The sequence below is a fragment of the Ascaphus truei genome, chromosome 1 (assembly GCF_040206685.1).
Source record: "Ascaphus truei isolate aAscTru1 chromosome 1, aAscTru1.hap1, whole genome shotgun sequence".
NCBI lineage: Eukaryota > Metazoa > Chordata > Amphibia > Anura > Ascaphidae > Ascaphus > Ascaphus truei.
In genome coordinates, this window is record NC_134483.1 from 173,149,073 (window position 1) to 173,169,897 (window position 20,825).

Consider the following 20,825-nt stretch of genomic DNA (forward strand, 5'->3'; position numbering starts at 1 on the left):
TGTGGTAGGGGTGAGGAGCTTGTTCACATAGGCGGGTAGCTTGCCCAGAAAACATTTAGAAGCCAGACAGGAAAGACAAACTTTGCGCCTAGACTCAAGTGATGACAAAACTAGTTCTTTGAGCATTTCGCAGTGATGTGTGTTGTAGTTGCATTGGAGAACAAAACTGCATATTGAATTGTAGAGGGTGTCAAATTTGCGAAGGTGAGTTTGCGGTGCCGTGCCATATACTATGTACCCATAGTCTATAATTGGCATCAGCATCGAGGATTTGTTCCTATATAGTTAACCTAGTTTGGCATAGGTTTTGGATGTCAGGGTATCAATGTGTAATCCATATGTTAAATGGGAGTCAAACCATATGGCCAAATATTTGAAACTAGTAACAAGGGCTAGGATAGTATTAGAGTTGGTTCTAATCTAGAGCTCATTCATTTGAACCTTTAGAAATGTAGCCTTGGTCCCAAATACCATTATTAATGAGCTTAGGCTCGTTACGGTAATATATTGTTTGATATTGCATCTTTATTTATATACATCTAGTATGAACCATGTACAGATCATTTTACAGAGATAAATGAACAACAGATAATTTAGAGATAATATGGAAGAATAATAAAAATAGGTAAACTATGTAAAGACTACAAGTTATAATGTAGGGAATGCACTAAAGAACCGCTCTTGAAGTAAAATGTGGGAGAAAGTTCATGATTTTAGAAAATTGTTGGCTTTTACAAAGAATTTAGAAGTAAGAAATGGCAGTGATCTTGGCTTATATTGTATGCTACAAAGATATGTGTTGGCATTGTGTTTTTAATGATTAGAACTGTATTCATGGAACAAAGTTCTTCTCAGAATGCATTTCCCACACAAAATCATTACATTGTTACTCAATATCCATATAACACAAACATAACTTGTTGGCTAAATTCCATTTAAACACTCGGTTTAAAATCAGCAAAATTGACTAAAATTGATTGGGTTTGTTGCATAGTTAGCATCTTTGTCATTTTCTATAAACTTTCTTAAAATCTATCCGTTTTTAATCCTGTGCTATTTCCTTATGTTTAGCATATTTTAGTTATAATTTGCACTTTTTCTTTTGAGCTCACGTGCCATAGAATTTAGAACTAGAGATACAGTAACTATGACCTAGTTTAGGGTCATCTGATGCACTCCATGTGCTGAGTTGGTGCTCTATCCCCTCTTATCCTGTCTTACTACAGCTCAACCCCCTTATAACGCTGTGATTGGGGTCCAAAGAATCACATCGCGATATAAGCGGATCACGTTACAAATAATGTACAATTGTATGCATTGTACAATAAAGTATTTAAGATACCAATAATCGTGTGGTAAAGTATTCATAAATACGAAAATTGGGAGCCACGCTTACATCGCGCTATAAGCAGATTCGCGTTGTAAGGGATCGCGTTATAACGGGGTTGAGCTGTATTTTATTTTGTTCTCTAATCGGCTCACATAGCACATGAGAGCTATCTGACGTCAATGTTAATGTGTTAATATGAGGCTTGAAAAGAATCTGTTGGTATAAGGGAAGCTCAGCAAGTTCGCTAGAAGAGCGAGTCACAAGAAAGTGTCAGACATTTTGTCTGCATATGTTCCTACATCTCCCTCCAGATTTGCAGGCGAGACTCTGGAGCCATAGAGGCCTATTCTGGTAGCAATCCTGATTGACCTTGCATTGATCAAACAAGACATCGAAAAAATCAGTGCGCGTACTTCAGAAGCCGAAAGACGTCAGGGCATTAGAAGACTCTAGCTTTACAGAATAAAATTGTTCAAGGATGGGAATATGCTGAACCAAGTGTCTTATTTGAAAAAAGAAAATGGATGATTTAGAGAATAGACTGTGGTGGAATAATAATGTTACAATCATTGGGTTACCTGCAAGAGTGGAGGCCTCAGCGGCTGACACGTTTGTGGACAATTGGCTCAAAGTTCAACTAGGAAAAATTCATTATTTTCATGCTTTGTGGTTGGGAGAGCTCACCGATTCCCTGCACAGATGCCTTCTCCGGGGGCGTCTCCAACACCTTAACTATACTAAATATACTATATATACTAAAGGTTCTGTCACAAGCTCGGATGGAAGGCAAGCTAATTCATGAGAACTATACAGTCGCCATACATCTGGATTTTTTGGGAGCAGTGCAGAAATTGAAGAGGAAGTCCTCTAAAGAGGTGACGTCATCACGCAGTGGGGAGCGGACATGACGACGGAAGCCCAACCAGTTGCGGATACTCACCAGTCCTGCACGGGGTGTGTTCCCTTTCACATGTAAGCAGCAACATCTTTTTACACCCTGAACTATTCCATCTTTAGTTCTGTGGGAATGTGACTTGGGGAACCTCCACTAGTGCTCTGACTGTGTGGGTCAATAGATAGGATCCATTTATTTTATATTCATCATGTGTATCTATCTATATGTGATTTTCAGTATGCAATTTTGAGTCAATTTATAAAGTTTTTCAATTTTGACTGATGGTTTTTTCTTTTTTGCGCTTCCTTTTTGTGTATATGAAGTCCTCTGAAGGCAAGAAAAAATGCAGGGATCCGCAAATTACTTTTTCCTGCCATACTTCAAGTGGTTGACGTAGACAAAACATACTTCTTTCTCACATCAATCTAAATAATTGGTTGGTATAACCCTCCTTGTCCTCATCCATTGCCAAAAATAACACTTTACATTCAACAATTTGTTCTACAAACAACTTGTACATGCTTTGATTGCTTAAGAATTGCTGCAACATCCAGTATCCTCTATATACTGGTTCGGTGAGGATTAAAAAAAAAAAAAAAAAAAAAAAAAAAAAAATAGTACGTACAGAAACATCAACAGATATTTTTTTGTTTGTTTTAACTGCTCGTAAAGTTGTCTTGACCTCTGCTTAGCTTTGGGGTATTAAGGTCTCTTCATGTTAGAGTTGAAGCATCAGGGGGGGGGGGGGTTAGCAATTGTCTGTTAAATTATTTTTATTTTATCTTTTGGTTATTTATTGATTTCACATAAATTTAAGTGGAATGTAAACAGCTCATACAGTATCCTTTATTTATTTTTATTTAGTTATTTATAAAAAATGTGGTACCAGGAAGTAATACATTGAGCTACCTCTCGTTTTTAAGTATGTCCTGGCACATATAGGTAAAATGTCCATTTTATATATATTAAAAGACTACAGCAATTAACTATTTTTTCCGGCAAGGTCAGATAAGATCAAGAGATGTCTGGTGTTTCTTTATGTAAAAGACAATTCTTAGACTTGTTGCTTCTACAAGAACTTATTTAGTTGGGCAGAAAACCATTGCTTTCTAGAGGGCATGGATTGGTAAGTTATACCATGCCACATACTCCAACTTTGCAATGGGCGTTTACGATATTTCTTTACCATTCTCTCTGCCATTCCTTTCCTGCATCATCTGCCTTAGATGGTTATCTTAGTTTTTTTTACATCTGTAAATCAGTATTACTGTCTTATAATATCAATTGTTAGTCCAAATCAGTCTATAAATATGGATTTTAAAGGTAGATATGTATTGTTAAACTAGTGGCTCAGTGAGTAAAAGACTGGCACTGAGAGGGGAGCCCGGTTCAATTCCCGGTGTCGTCTCCTTGTGACCTTGGGCAAGTAACTTTATCTCCCTGTGCCTCAGGCACCAAAAACATAGATTGTAAGCTCCACAGGGCAGGGACCTGTGCCTGCAAAATGTCTCTGTAAAGCGCTACGTATAACTAGCAGCGCTATACAAGAACATGCTATTATTATTATTATGTATTGGTAACTGGCGAGCATCCTATATCTGCCTCTGTATACAGAGCTATGGCACTAAAAGTAGCAATACTTCTTTTATAATTCTACATTCTTACCTAAACTGGCAATTGTTTGGTGCTCCTGTTATGAATCTGTCAAAATCCTAATTGTGTGAATAACATAGTGGCTGCTTCAGTCAGTGTAACTCGGAAGCTACAATGTATCCTGATATTACTAAGGTAACATTATCTATTGTTACAATTTGTAGCTCAAACTACAGGGAACATTTGCTACAACTGATCACAAGTCAGAAAGTTTTGTAAAGATCTGCAACTGCTTGGAAGGTGGGTTAAAGTGGCAATCCAAGACATTTGTTTCTTAATTTTTTTTAATACAAGATGAAACCATGGGGTCTCCGCAGCTGAACCCCATTCATTTTAGCTCTGGAGACCCCCTGCTTCCAGAGGTAATTATCTCTGGAGGGGGGGGGGGGATAGCCACTCCATGGTTAACTATATAGCTGCTTTTCAAAGCTCTTGGGCCCTTTGGGCCAATAGGAAGCTGTTACATCATCCGGTGCGGCTTCCTATTGGCCCATGGGATGAGGAAACTGAAAACTGCAGAGATGCACGCACCCCCTTCGGAGGTAAGGGGTACCTGGAGCTGAGATTAATGGGGTCCCTCTCCGGAGACCCCCTGCTTCAAACTTGTATTAAAAAATTAATTAGGGGGGGGGGTGCAGTTTTGATTGCTCCATTAAAACTTGCTATAGAAATCAAAGGATTCTTTAAAACTAATTAAAAATGGCATTGAGAGTTGAATGAAACAAACAAAAATATGTAATCTAATACTACAGAACTGATTTATTTAAATTAAATAAAAACGTATTAGATTTCACATGTTTTGATGCTTTAAAAACACTCTAGAGCCTCTGGGGCTGATAAAGTTGTGAAAACTCAAGGACCAATCTGCCAAAGCATTACTATGTTATTCTGCTACATGTCGTACTCCTCAAGTATTGATCTGGCCTTTGTCTGTAAACAATCTTATCTGTTATTTATATGATTACCACATGTATTACTACTGTGAAGCGCTATGTACATTAATGGCGCTATATAAATAAAGACATACAATACAATACAATACAAGGTGGCAAGTGCTGAGTCTTTACTGAGAAGAATATCATTCCCCATTGAGCATTTCTCTGCAGTTGAGACAAAAGGCAGATGGTTGGGTTTGGAGGTTGACTCCACTATGGCAAATATTCCTATTACTGAAGATTTGAATTTCCTCAACAGTCTTTTAAAAAAAAAAAAAAAAAAATTATAATGATAATAATAATCATCAATTTACTTCACCGTTATTTTATACACATAAGAGGGATTTTCATTAGAGATGTGCAAATGTCTTCAAATGTGCCATGCACATTTGTTTACAAATTTCTTATATTTAGCGTTTTCATAAACATTTTCCTGAATGGTTAAATGATTCAAAAACTAGTCATTTTCGATAGCATTTCGCCACTTTTCAATGTGTTTTGCAAAATTTGCAGTACATAAAGGGTCATGTGACCTATACATTGAGCTTTAATGCTTGGCACATATTTTTTCCAAAGTTAGCAAATTTGGAGGGTTTTGTGTGTGAAAAAATGGTAACATGTTGCCTTGTTCATGAACTTGAGGGAACATTTCATATGTCTAGTTTTCGGATCACAAATAGGTACGCACCAGAAAAAGTTGGAAGCTAAACGAATGGAACTTGGAGACTATTCTGAGTGACTATGTATTGTGGCATAGTTCATGAAACACGTAAATGGCTCCCTCGAACCACTTTTTCTGATTTTGATCTGTACCTTCACCTGTGAAGTAGATACATTTTTTTTTACTTGTTTGTTACAAACGAAAGTAATTTCATTAATTTACTCTTGCTTGATGGGCTTCGGTGGTTATACAAGAGAGTAAAATTAAATGGGAAGCAGATGTGGACCTCTAGATGATCAATAGGATGAGACTGCTGCTCCCTAAAGTGGTATTGATCAATGCAAGAAGTTAATTTACATAATTAATATAGTTATTTGCATATCACTTATTACACTGCCAAAAGCTTGTTTCAAATGTGACAAATGCAATATTGAAGAAGGTACTTTTTTTTCATATGGTCTGGCAGTGTCGTGATATAAACATTTTGGAATGTGTTGCTGGATTTTTTTAATAGGATTGTAAATGTTGCCGTGTTATTAGGTCCTAAAATTTGTATTTTGAGCTTATTTGACGACTTTGCAATTGGCCATCATCAAAAGATAATTTTGACAGAGATACTATTCTAACATTAACATTTTGGATTGATGTTGTGAATATCAGAAAATATCATAAAATTTCCATACTGTACATTCAGCACCCTGATGAAGCACGGAACTGTACGAAACGCGTAGGGGTCTTAGCACAGTCAAATTTGTTCAGTGCCTGCTGCAATGTCTGACGGAGCCTTTTGGAGACACCAGTTTCCTGCATGTTGAGTTTCTTTGCTGGAGACGCAATCCGGAAGTGCAGAATCGCTGACGAGACACAGCTTGTCCCATCGCGCGGGACGTGAAGTCAGCAAACACTACACCTCAGCGTCTCAATCGGCAAATGGCACAGTGAATTGCAAACCCACTGACCTCATTTTACTTCAATTGCAATTTCTACTAACTTTTTATATTTGTTTAATACACACTTGTACTTACCTCTGGTGCGCCCTGTGTTTTTTGTTTCTTGTCTTGTCCTCGGAAATCTTCTGTGGTGGCATTTGAAGGAGCTGGGAGGGTTCCCACACACAGCAGCTGCAAGTTGAAAGCATGAGCGCGGATTCATTTCTTTACTACAGTATATGCATAGAGGTTTGAAGGTATATGATCAATATGGATAGAAAATCCCATAACACATTAGATTTGTTTAGATAGCGATTTAGTATCTCTATTATGATCATTACAGATGGCCTTAATAGGGGTGTATGTATAATCATTACTACAACCTGGCTTTGGTTAATGGTGATATGCCGCCTTACCCGTGAATATGTTCACTGATTGCATTTGGCTTTTTGTTTGATATTTAAATGTATAATGTGGTGATTGTATTTTTTTTCTTTCCTATCGTAGTTTCTGTTACTGTATTTAGAATTGCAAATGTCTTTTAAATTTTTTTATTTTGTTCACTTTTATCTGTTTGTTTTTTTGTAAAATTCAGTAACAAAAAGTCTGATCAAAAAATATTGCATAGACGTAGTAATTCTCTTGCATTCATTTCCTGTTAAAGGAGGCATGTAAGATGACATCTCATGTCAACAGACCATAGAATTGGATCAGAAGATGCAGAGAAACTGTTTTTGTGCAAATCCTTTTAACTCAAGAACTCTTTTAAATTCCCATTGACAACCCATGAGGAAAATCACCATCACAAATGAGTCCAGTCTCCTTATCCCAACAAAACACTTTACAAATCCAGATAATATTCATAATTTCCATCTAGAATACACTTTGTTTCAAAATACACACAAATATAAAATTATGAGATAACGTTACTCACATTTGACAAGTGAATTTCAAATCATTCTCAAACAAAAAAGCTAAAAAAAAAAAACAGATTTTTGTTTCCCTTTCTCAGCAATTCAATGTGTTCCAACTTTAGATTGGCATTTCACATAACTAATACTAAACAAATGTTAGGAGGTTTTCTGAGGTTATGTTTATATCATGAAAGCATCTGCAATGTAACATATTGCTGCCTAATCCCCTATTGTGGGTTGTTTATGGTTACACTGAAGGAGAACTTAATGGATTGCCTAGGTGCAGGAGTATAGGACAAGACCTAATGCATATAACTCCTCTGCACATGTTGAGTGACAGTCCTCCCTAGCATGGTGTGATTAATGAGCATGTCCCAGCATTGTCTTCAACTTGGAACATCATGTTGGCTATTGAAGTTTTCCTGCCTGTTGGTGGTCTTCTGCCCTTCTTATTTCCTTCTAAAGATAGATACAGGACCTCTGGGAAAGTGAATGCTTTAAAAGCTGAATGCCCTCTCTTAGATCTTTCTGGTAATTATGCTTAAACACCCCCAACTCCTGTCAACAACTTCCTTTTGAAAGGCTCCTGAGGTATTTTCCAGTCAAGGAGCTTTCTCTATGTATTATCCACGTGCTCTCTGGTAGCCAAGTCATGGAAATAGAAATCAAACTACAGTACAGATGTTATACTGAGAGCATTTGCTGAAATGTGCCAAAGACACAATTGTATATTGCTCTTTGTGATATACAAAACAAAGGATTCTTCAACTTTCACACACAATGAAAGAAATTAAAGTAATTACAGTATTGTGCATACACATTGTAATGAAGGGAACAATTTAAGAAAAGCAAAATGTTATGTTTGCAAATATTCTTGTTTTGGATTTATTTCTAAGTATTTAAAAAAAAAAAAATATATATATATATATATATATATATAAACCATAATACAGAGTTAAGTTATGGTGAGTAAAAAAAAGCCTATAGGGAACCATGTTAAAAATGGTTATTGATGCAAAAAGTGACACTGTGTGCTCATTTGCATGTAATTTCCCAGAATCCCTTGCTGCAGTGGAAGTGCTGTATGCTGGGTGATAATGGGGAAAGGCGGGGTTGCAGACCTGCCTAAGACATGCAGATGAGCATACAGTTATATTTGCATATATATATATATATGGAAACACAAAAGAAAAAGATACCTCTGAAATAGCACTCCGACAAATAATTGCAAAAATATAAAGGGTACTTTAATTAAATTCAAAAGATAACAGAAAAACAAACAGCTGACCAATGAACCCGCCTGACTATAATAGATTAGTGGACAAAAGAAAATAACAAAAGTTAATATATACAAAACCCAATAAAAATAAAAGAAAAGTTGATGCCCCAAAGAATAGACCTAACTCACTGAAGGAAAAAGTAATTTCCTGCAGTGAAATAAATCAGACCGGCCGGTCCCAAGGAATATTGCTAACTGAAGGACATCATACAAAAAGGTCAAAGATACAGACTAACACAAGCATACAATCAAAGAAAACCATGGTGCTGAATTGATGACAGTTGAAGTGTTAAAAAAACACTATAATAAGCTAGTTGCAGTACAGATGAGATTAATAAAAAAGCATACATATACAAAACTTCATTTAGTAACCCAAATACATAAAAATACAAATAAGATGGGGAAACAAAAGAGAGGTAAATAATCTGAGATACTCAGCTCCTGGAAAACTGAAGTACTGCAACCATCAAACAGCACAGCAAAGTCCACTATTAATGTCCAAGGATATAGGACATAGATGAAGGTTCGAAATAGAACTTAGGCAGGCAGGGTCAGCAGCAGCAAAAATTAAAATTAGCCCACTAACGCGTTTCGCCCGCAAAGGCTTCCTCACTCGTGAGGAAGCCTTTGCGGGCGAAACGCGTTAGTGGGCTAATTTTAATTTTTGCTGCTGCTGACCCTGCCTGCCTAAGTTCTATTTCGAACCTTCATCTATGTCCTATATCCTTGGACATTAATAGTGGACTTTGCTGTGCTGTTTGATGGTTGCAGTACTTCAGTTTTCCAGGAGCTGAGTATCTCAGATTATTTACCTCTCTTTTGTTTCCCCATCTTATTTGTATTTTTATGTATTTGGGTTACTAAATGAAGTTTTGTATATGTATGCTTTTTTATTAATCTCATCTGTACTGCAACTAGCTTATTATAGTGTTTTTTTAACACTTCAACTGTCATCAATTCAGCACCATGGTTTTCTTTGATTGTATGCTTGTGTTAGTTTGTATCTTTGACCTTTTTGTATGATGTCCTTCAGTTAGCAATATTCCTTGGGACCGGCCGGTCTGATTTATTTCATTGCAGGAAATTCCTTTTTCCTTCAGTGAGTTAGGTCTATTCTTTGGGGCATCAACTTTTCTTTTATTTTTATTGGGTTTTGTATATATTAACTTTTGTTATTTTCTTTTGTCCACTAATCTATTATAGTCAGGCGGGTTCATTGGTCAGCTGTTTGTTTTTCTGTTATCTTTTGAATTTAATTAAAGTACCCTTTATATTTTTGCAATTATTTGTCTGAGTGCTATTTCAGAGGTATCTTTTTCTTTTGTGTTTCCATATTTAACTTTTCCTCAAGCACCACCTACAGTTTATTTTTTCTATCTGTTATAATTATTTCAGGTATATTTTTCCTGATTTAAGTAGGTTATTTAGACTTTGCATTAATTTTTTGGAAGTGATGCGGTATTCATTTTTGTGTCTTTGATATATATATATATATATATATATATATATATATATATATATATATATATAAAATAAAAAATGAATAGACAATACCGTTCTGTGGCGGTATCGTCTACTCGTTTTTGATTATTAAAGCTTGGCTAACACAGTACCAATCTCTCTCTCTCTCTCTACACAGCACTTCAACTGCAGCAAGGGATTCTGGGAAATGACATGCAAATGAGCACACAGTGCCACTTTTTGCTTCAAAACCATATACATATATATATATATATATATACACATATATATAAATATATATATATATATATATATATATATATATATATATATATATATATTCCCAGTATAAAACGGCCCATTTCAGTCACACAAGCAAAAAAATGCATGTATTGACACTGCTACATTAAAACACATTCAATTTAATACACTTTATATTGATATAGCCATTTAACAAACCTTTTTATATTTTCTGTTTTGGTTATTATCTTTCTCTTTTTTTAATGAAATTGCTGCCTGGCAATACTTCGAATTAGATTATTTTTTCTTTTTTTGTGTGCAGGATTAGACATTCCTCCCATACAAGCAATGAGTTTACATCGTGTGTGATCAAATTATTTCTTAGCAGCATTGAAAAGCACTTAATGTTATTACTCCGTTCATTACTTTGCAGTGTATTTACATGCTTCTCTTTCACCTGTGGGGATAAGATAACTGGGATTTATCTGTGCTCTATAAAACAGAAAAATATTGAAAATTAATAGGCAATTATTTCCCACTACTAACATGGTGTATGTAGCATGATTGGAACATTGTTCCTGGCTGTCATGGTAAATTCATTAGTGTGTGAATAGAAGCTCAATTAGTATTTAAAACTGTTGCAGGTGTTAAAGTAGTGGCTCGCGGTCATCGTCTTTTTTTTGCATTTTTTTACTTTATGAGATCTCTTTTAAGATATGATATTCCCTCCGGGAAATGTGTTTAAAATAATAAGTGCCCGGGAGGTTAAAATGGCGCTTTCCCCAGAGCCCAGTCTAGTCTAAAGTTTACCATGGTAACTTTATAAGCGAGGGATTAAGAAAAATAATTTTGTATCACAAAAAAAGTTTTTTTTAAAGAGCAGAACATACTCAGGAGGCGAGATACTAGCCATGTATGAATTAAAGCGGCAAAATGTGTGACATCTTATGGTTTTTTTTTTTAAACGAATCAGTTCTGTAGTATTAGATAAGTAGTGATTTTTTTTAACTCTTAATGCCATTTTTAATTAATTTTAATATACTGAGCATCCTTTGATTTCGATAGCAGGCTTTAGCCCACCTCCCCAGTAGTGCAAGATATTTGCAACACTTTCCTGTTTGTTATAATGTGTTGCCAATGTTCCCAGTGTAGCTGCTGAGTAACACTGACTGAAGGATTGATTAGACCTGAAAGGCGGCCATTTAGTTAGGCACTCAATCAGGATTTTTTCAGATTTATAACAGGAGCACCAAAAGATTGCCATCTTAGGTAAGAATGTACAATTATACATTGTCACACGCTTTACATATATATAAATAAGAAAAAATAAATAAAAGAGTTCTGTAGCTATGTATCCAAGGGAACTGTAACTAAAGGTAAAAAGAAAAAGGGGAACCTTACAGGTACACTCACACAATAGCCGGCTTTTGTAAATAATCCAGCAGTGTCACCTGCTTCCCAAAACAAATCTAACTATGCCAAAAGCAAACAATGTGGCTTCTTTCATCTGTTACTGGAATTAATTAAAAGTTGAACTTCTAAGGGGCTTCTGTATAGGGGGGGGGGGGGTGTATATCACTGGTGTTTTCTTCACCCTTCTCCCACCCTGTCCTTATCAGAGAGCCAATGAAGATAAGGGGAGGGGAAAGAGGGGTCTATGACTGTGCAAACACTTGCTGAACACACAGAAAAGGGACTAACCAAAGGAAATTAACCCTGTCATTAAGTCTCAGCTCACCACAAGGTAATGTTAAAGCAGCAATCCCACTGGGGGGATGACTTATTTTTTGCATGTTTGGAAGCAGGGGGGTCAGCTAGACTGATCCGGAACCCTCGATTCCAAAGATAATCACCTGTAAAGGAGTTAGTGCTGGAGTCTGCTCTGGGTAAACTTGTTAACCTTCCAGTCTCCCGGGTCCCAAAGGCCACTAGGAAGTTTCAATATCATCGGTCGCAGCTTCCTATTGGTCGGTGATGGCGGGCAAGATTAGCGGAGGAATCAGTAATTATCTCGGGAAGCAGGGGTGTCCCAGATTCTAAAAGTAGCGCCTTTCGGCTCAGCCGAACCGCCCCCCCTCTTTTTCCAAATATGTATATAAAAAAATGACCCATTTTTAGGGGGATTGCTGTTCTACAAAATTATTTAGCAAATACTTCTGGGTGTCACATTTGGGTAAAAAGTCGCCCAGATGTAACCCCTTTAACATGTCACTGGCATTAGTTCACTTTGGTCCTTGGAGGGATTGCCCCATTAAAAGAAAATGTAGTGTAATATGGAGCCGATTGGGTTAACAGCTTGGAAATTCAGTTTGGTAGCAGCTGCACGTACAGTTATGGGGAACTAAAGGAGATATAAGATTGTATTACACCCCCACTGATGACAGATATCATGTCAATAGATAGCAAACTAGATGACTTAAAGCATGGGGGCTCACCAGTCCTCAAGATCCCCCAACAGGATATCCCTGCTTCAGCACAGGGGGCTCAACTGAGCCACTGAGTGAGCTACCTTTGCTGAACCTGGGATATCCTTAAAACTTTACCTATTGGAGGGTCTTGAGGACTGGAGTTTAGCACCACTGACTTAAAGCAGCAGTTCAAGTAATATCCTACATGTGTGTTTTTTTTTTAATAAATCAGTTCTGTACTATGAGAAAATACTTATAGCATTTAAAATGTAAAAAAAAAAAAATGTTTTAAAGACATTTTTTATGTTTCTAATGGAGGAAGCATTTCCAAAGTGACAGCCCCTTGCCCTTCTGATAGGCTCTAGCTCTTGGGACCTGCCCTCTCTCTAGCAGTGCACCAATTGTATCTTGTAACTGCCTAGACAATCATATTATAGGAACTACATTTCCAATAATGCTGAGTTAAATAAACCTGAGCAAAGCGATCGATTACAGGAGAACGGATCGATCTGCAGCTTAGCTAATCACTTGTCAGTGTGCAGACTGTATTGATGCACATATTGAATGGGAAAAAAATATATATTTTTTTTTATTTTTTTAAACGGCAGATTTAAGCACCAATATTCCTCTCTCTTGGTATTACTTGCTACATGTAAATACATCAGGTGCAGTGTGTCCCAGAACAGGCAGCATTGCAGTCCATCTCCATCAGCCCTGTAAGGTGAATAATGTTTCACAAAAAATGCAGTAGCACAAATGGCTTTTAATGTTGTCATGAAAAATTACAGCAGTGGTGCAAACCAGACATGCCGCTCTTGAGGAATATTGAGATCGTTACAGTAATCTTAGCATCCTCATAGTAACTTTCTTACTGGAAATTTCCACAGCATACTATTCAATTCACGTGTGTCAAAAATAGAGGGATTGTTTTTTCCTGACTCTATATTTATGATGGAGTCAAATGGTCCAATGCTCTATTCATTTCCCACAACCACTATTTACCTTAGCAAAATTAATTTGGGAGTGCAATATATTTAGTTCTAGCGCTCTTATGCAATTCTCTGTGAATTAAACGTCACCAAAACCCCAGCAGAATTGTTTAGCTGTATAAAGCCATAGTAGGAACATTTTTTCCCCCCTCTTGCAGTAATATTCTTGATTTTGAGCCAGTATATCTTTTAGAAATGTGGCTGTATAGGCTTCTTGAGGATTAAATGGTTTATTTTAAACATTTCATTCCAGTACATTTAGCTTCATCGTCAATTCCGAAACATCTGTATTAAAATCTGTGGAAGCTCAGTATAAATCCAATATTGTTGTTTTTATTTAACAATACTTCCTCAGTTCATTTTGGAACATAATTGTATTTTTCGTTACGTAAACACTGCAGAATTGTTTTACAGCACCAGCTGCTGTCATGTGGTGATAGATTTAGTTTTCACAGCTTCTTTTCACAAACTTGAGTAATAATTTATTAACGTTCATCTGTCTTACAACAGCCAAATATTATTTCTTCTCAGCATTCAAAGCATTTGGCTGCTATAATGAAAATTTACATTATTTTGTCCTTTTATTGACATTAAAAAAAGTTTCATCTATTTACAATTGTTACTATTTGTTTTATGAGTCAAAACATATCAAAGCAACTATTTGCACTGCTCTGTGACTTTTCCTTTCACTGTAGCACCATAACTTCCTTGCCATTAGAAGCCCCCTGGGTTCAAGAGATATTCACATCCGACATACCAGCATTTTCAATTTTAAAATGGCTGCAGACAGTAAACAGCCAGCTAACCAATCGGCAACAATGATCTATGAGGTCACTGTTGCGGATTGGCTCACAGGCAGGGAGCACCCCAGTGGCTATCTTTGAAGAGGGTAAACTCCATCTTTTTAAATAGTGAAATTGCTTCAGAAGTATAGAGAGGGGCCACTGAAGTTGAACTTTAGGAGACCTCCTTGTTCAAAAACCCCTTGGTAAGGAGGGTTCAACAGAGGTAGGATTCCGCTACTTTTTTCCCCTACAAAAACAGAGTATACTTACTGTATATAATTTGGCATACTGCTTCTAATATACAGTCATATATTTGAGAATAGTGATGCAACAATTCAAGATTGCTGTGATCAGGGATGAATTATATGGCAGGTTTGACAAAGTGCTTATCCCTCACTTCTCTTGGGAGCCTCATCCATGCACCTACTAATCAAATACTATAAAGACATTCTCACATTCACATCTCACATTCTCTTGTTCTGGAGTTCATTTAACTCTGACAAATGCTGCTTGTGTGTGTCGTATTTACTCCTTTTGAAGAGTATTTCGAAGTCTCAATCATCTTTTCCTTCCTCATCCTTAAGAGTGTATATGTTGACATCTAAGTTTTTCCCTTTTCAAAATAAATGCTACTGCATTGTTGTTGCCATCTTTGGGCAGCCAGCACTGGGAACTAGTCAAGGCAAAGTTTTAGTTAGTGATCTACAAAAAGGAAAAAACAGCATCTTGTAGACGATGGACTATATTTGCTAAGTGATGCCACGCCATAAGGCATCGAAGGCCATTCAAATTAATAGGCTTTAAGGCAGCAGTCCGAGGTGTGTCCATCCCATCCCCCCCTTTAATATGTTCATCAATACAATCCACGCAATGATAAGTAATTAGCTACGTTGCCAATCGATCCGTTCTCCTGTGATCGATCGGAGAAGATTCGGCTCGGGGGCTCACTAAATGACTGCAAAGGAGTATTGACTCATTATCTGTGACTTTGTAAATGGTTGCTATAGAAACAAAAAAGGATTGTTACAATATAATATATAAAAATCTCAAGAGTTTTTTTTTTTTAATGCTACAAGTATTTTCTCATAGCACAGAACTGATTTATTAAAAAAAAAAACACATGTAGGGTATTGCTTGAACGGCAGCTTTAAGTTGCCTTAGCACTGCTTAGTAAATATGGCCAAATACCTCTTCATATACAGTCTATCTAACTAGTTATATTTGCTGCTTTCCTACATTGTGTGTCCACTTCTGGATATTCAGACATGATAAACTCTCTTTACATCTTTTTTTTTTGTTGTTTTTAGGACAATACTTTTTATCTTTCAATATGCAATGAAATGGTAATGCATTGCTTAGTAATGCAGGTGCCTGTGTTATGCTGTAGATGTGGGGAAATAACACACATTGTAAAGAACTATTGATGAATAATCCCAACACATTCACATAGTGACCCATTAAGTGCACATGTTTATTGACTATACGGAAAAGATACAATGGTTTGAGGTCTGTTGCCTACTTTGTCAGGTGCATATGATAAATAGATTCTGCACCCTTGTATTTTTACTCTAGAGAGTCTGGGAAGTTGGAAGTCCTGGCCATTTCAATTTTATTCTAATAATTTAATTTCAGTATTTATTCTAATTATTATATAAGCTAGCAGAAGATTGTATTAACTGGTTTCATTGTAAATCTGCACAAATGGGTGTGTGCCTTCAGCAGTAGAATTGCTGCAACACCAACTTCCGTGATCACGACTTCCGGATCCGAACTTCCGCGATCACAACCACGTGATCGCTTGGGAAGCAGTGAATGACCTTGAAATGTGCAACAACCACCTTTATGACGTTGTGGTGTGCCAGCCTTTTTAATGTTCAAGGAAGCCGTTAAGGTAAAACATGTGCAATTCTGGAGTACAAATAGCACCAGATGTATTCCATTTTTTATTTAATATACCTAGCGCTGTTTTTTTGCCACAGAATCAGTCATTTTGCCTTGATACCTACGGCCCTTATTCAGTATGCTTAGAAGCTGCTTGTCCATGCTTAAGATTGAATCCCATTCACTTAAGTGGAACTCAACTCTTCTCCAGCCCTGGGAAGCGATTTCACAGGATATTGGATAAGGGCCGAAGATCCTTATGGACATTTTTTTTAAAACTGCCTGAAATTGGAGTTTAAAATACCCATCAAGAATCTCTGTGTATTAGTTGTAATCTTTTTTTATTTACTTTCATGTGGTTGTATTGGACAGAATACTCTTATGAGATTGCAAACAATCTGAATTAAATCATTAACTCTATAGATTTAATACTGTAGATTTTTATACTGTAATAAAACCGGATCGTTGCAGAAAATATTGCATGTGACTTAAATGTTCAAAAGAACGTTTTCAGTAAATGAGAAATCAATAACGGGCATGATAATGAATTATCCTTTGGAAGTTCAATTATTCGTGGAGTTCTCATTTGTTTGCAAATGGTGAAACTGTTTTTTCGTGACTTTGATTTGGTGTGGAATTCAAGCAAACTGTGTTTTTGTTTCAGATCACCACCGATCTCCGGCAGCGCTGTACAGACAGCCACACAGGGACCTCAGCATCCGCGCCTATGGCTGCTGGAATCGTAGCTCTTGCACTAGAAGCAAAGTAAGTATTGATCCTTCTAACTGTGACCGAGTAATGAGACTGCTCTCAGGTCACTGGCTAACTGCTTCATGTACATGACAGGAGTCAGAAGGGCATCACATAAATAACAATGCAACATTACATTTACTAGGCCGGTAAATAATTAAATGATGATTCCTGGAGAGAATAGTTTTACCAGCCTTTCATGATGAATTGAAGGAGTCGATTTGCCTTTTAAGCTGTGTAAAATTGTATAATATGGCTTTGAATGCTGTTTAGATTTATTTGGTTACCGTCTTTTAATGTTTTATAGCTCTATTTCATATTGATACATGGCATTTAAGCTTGTGGTTCAGGGCACACATCACTGCGTCTTGCTTCCAACCTGGCCATTTTATGCTGATTTTATGCTGATTTCTAGAAAACTATTCATTCGATGAGATAAAGTGTATATTGTAGACATACTGTACAAACTTATCTTTGTTTTACGTTTCACTCAAACATGGCAACCCTAGGAGATGAAAGCCCTGCATTGTATTCTACTTTCTTTAGTGCCCTGCTCATTGTCACCTCTCTTTGCCATCATGATACAGTACATTTGAGCAAAGATTGCATCCCTCTCCTTCCTTATGTTTTGAAGTCTGTTTATAGCGTTGGCAGAAGATAAAATCTTTGCTTGTCAAGCAGTTGTGGCACCCAGCCTGTGCACCGCTGACCAGTGTTTTTTTTAAAACATTTTATTGTTTAAGGAACCCTATAATTATATTGTGAAATTCTGAGGAACCACAACCCTCTCTATTAGCGCGTCTGAGATCAGATGCATTGTAAGGAATCCCAACCCTCTCTAATAGCGAGTCTTAGATCAGATGCATTGTAAGGAATCCCAACCCTCTCTAATAGCGCGTCTGATATCAGATGCATTGTAAGGAATCCCAACCCTCTCGAATAGCGCGTCTGAGATCAGATGTATTGTAAGGAACCCAACCTTCTCTAATAACGTGTCTTAGATCAGATTCATTGTAAGGAATCCCAACCCTCTCTAATAGCGCATCTGAGATCAGATGCATTATAAGGAACCCCAACCCTCTCTAATAGCGCATCTGAGATCAGATGCATTGTAAGGAACCCCAACCCTCTCTAATAGCGCGTTTGAGATCAGATGCATTGTAGGAACCCCAACCCTCTCTAATAGCGCGTCTGAGATCAGATACATTGTAAGGAACCCCAACCCTCTCTAATAACGTGTCTGAGATCAGATGCATTGTAAGGAATCCCAACCCTCTCGAATAGCGCGTCTGAGATCAGATGTATTGTAAGGAACCCAACCTTCTCTAATAACGTGTCTTAGATCAGATGCATTGTAAGGAATCCCAACCCTCTCTAATAGCGCATCTGAGATCAGATGCATTGTAAGGAACCCCAACCCTTTCTAATAGCGCGTTTGAGATCAGATGCATTGTAGGAACCCCAACCCTCTCTAATAGCGCGTCTGAGATCAGATGCATTATGTTCTTCTGTATTTGGTGCAATTTTCAAATTACCTGAAAATTCCACGGAACCCTTTTGGAAGGCCCGGAAAACCCTAGGGTTCCTAGCAACTGCAGTTGAAAAACACTGCTCTGGTAGGGTGACCAGATTTTGAAAATGAAAAACCGTGACACAAAAAAAAATGATTAATACAACAAATGAATATTATAATGATATTTATTTAATAGTGTCACCATTGATGCTGTATTATTCATTCTACCTGTTCCCATTCTCTCTCTACCTTCTCCCCCACAGCGCCGCCAACACAAAAATCATGACACCCCCCCACCAAAAAAAAAAAAAAAAAATCTACTCGCCCAACCAAAAAATCTACTTGCTACCTAGCCCCGCACCTAGCCCCACCCCTTAAAAAATTGAATAAATTCCTAGTAATAACTAATAACAGGATTCGTTTTTTTAAATAACAGTTTATTTATTGTATTACACTTATACTGTACTACAATTAGTCCTTGTTACGTGTGTGTGTGTGATGACCTCACCAATTGGGAAAAAAAAGCCAGATATGAATGATTCTGAACCCATTAACCAGTGTCAGGATGCCCCCTCTTCACAATTTCTAAAGCAGCAATCCCGTCTGGGATTTTACCTGGTCAGCAGTCCCTCAAGGTACTATACTGGAGGGAAGGTGTTCTCTACCTGTCTTCCGATGTCTCCCGTGTGAAACTTGAGTCAGATCTGGAAGAAAGCAGTATAGGTTATTTCGGTGTAGGTATACGGCAGTTAAGATAAGACAGAGAGAGAGTGGGTGACAGAGACACAGAGTGAGAGTGAGAGAGAGACAGAGTGAGAGAGAGACAGAGTGAGAGAGAGACAGAGTGAGAGAGAGACAGAGTGAGAGAGAGACAGAGTGAGAGAGAGACAGAGTGAGAGAGAGACACACAGTGAGAGAGACACACAGTGAGAGAGACACACAGTGAGAGTGACAGAGAGGGTGATAGACAGGGTGACAGAGAGAGAGAGAGAGAGAGAGAGAGAGAGAGAGTGGGTGGGTGACAGAGAGAGTGGGTGGGTGACAGAGAGAGAGAGTGGGTGACAGAGAGAGAGAGAGTGGGTGACAGAGAGAGAGAGTGAGTGATAGAGAGAGAGAGTGGGTGACAGAGAGGGAATGGGTGACAGAGAGGGAGTGGGTGACAGAGAGGGAGTGGGTGACAGAGAGAGAGTGGGTGACAGAGAGAGAGAGTGAGTGACATAGAGAGAGTGAGTGACAGAGAGAGAGAGAGTGGGTGACAGAGAGAGAGAGAGAGTGGGTGACAGAGAGGGAGTGGGTGACAGAGAGGGAGTGGGTGACAGAGAGGGAGTGGGTGACAGAGAGGGAGTGGGTGACAGAGACACAGAGTGAGAGTGAGAGAGAGACAGAGTGAGAGAGAGACAGTGAGAGAGAGACAGAGTGAGAGAGAGACAGAGTGAGAGAGAGACAGAGTGAGAGAGAGACAGAGTGAGAGAGAGACAGAGTGAGAGAGAGACAGAGTGAGAGAGAGACAGAGTGAGAGAGAGACAGAGTGAGAGACACACAGAGTGAGAGACACACAGAGTGAGAGACACAGCGTGAGAAAGAGACACACAGTGAGAGAGACACACAGTGAGAGAGAGAGAGAGAGAGAGAGAGAGAGAGAGAGAGAGAGAGAAAGAGAGGGTGGGGGGGTGACAGAGAGAGAGAGTGGGTGACAGAGAGAGAGAGTGGGTGACAGAGAGAGAGAGAGTGGGTGACAGAGAGAGAGAGAGTGGGTGACAGAGAGAGAGAGTGGGTGACAGAGAGAGAGAGAGTGGGTGACAGAGAGAGAGAGAGAGAGGGTGACAGAGAGAGAGAGGGTGACAGAGAGAGAGAGAGTGGGTGAGAGAGAGAGAGAGGGTGACAGAGAGAGAGTGGGTGAGAGAGAGAGTGGGTGGGTGAGAGAGAGAGAGTGGGTGACAGAGAGAGAGAGTGGGTGACAGAGAGAGAGAGTGGGTAACAGAGAGTGGGTGAGAGAGTGGGTAACAGAGAGTGGGTGAGAGAGTGGGTGAGAGACAGTGGGTGAGAGAGAGTGAGTGGGTGAGAGAGTGGGTGAGAGAGAGTGAGTGGGTGAGAGAGAGTGAGTGGGTGAGAGAGAGAGTGGGTGAGAGAGAGAGAGAGAGTAGGTGAGAGAGAGAGGGTGGGTGAGAGAGAGAGGGTGGGTGAGAGAGAGAGGGTGGGTAA

General features: G+C 38.2%; 1 protein-coding gene across 2 annotated transcripts in view; it reads left to right on the forward strand.

Moving 5' to 3' along the window:
- The window catches only part of PCSK5 (proprotein convertase subtilisin/kexin type 5), a 470,036-nt gene that overhangs the window by 246,766 nt on the left and 202,445 nt on the right, over positions 1 to 20,825 (forward strand). For both annotated transcript variants that reach the window (XM_075598528.1, XM_075598537.1), the window contains exon 9: positions 17,025 to 17,125. In XM_075598528.1, coding sequence (XP_075454643.1) covers positions 17,025 to 17,125 — 101 coding nt within the window. The remainder of the gene's footprint in view (positions 1 to 17,024; positions 17,126 to 20,825) is intronic.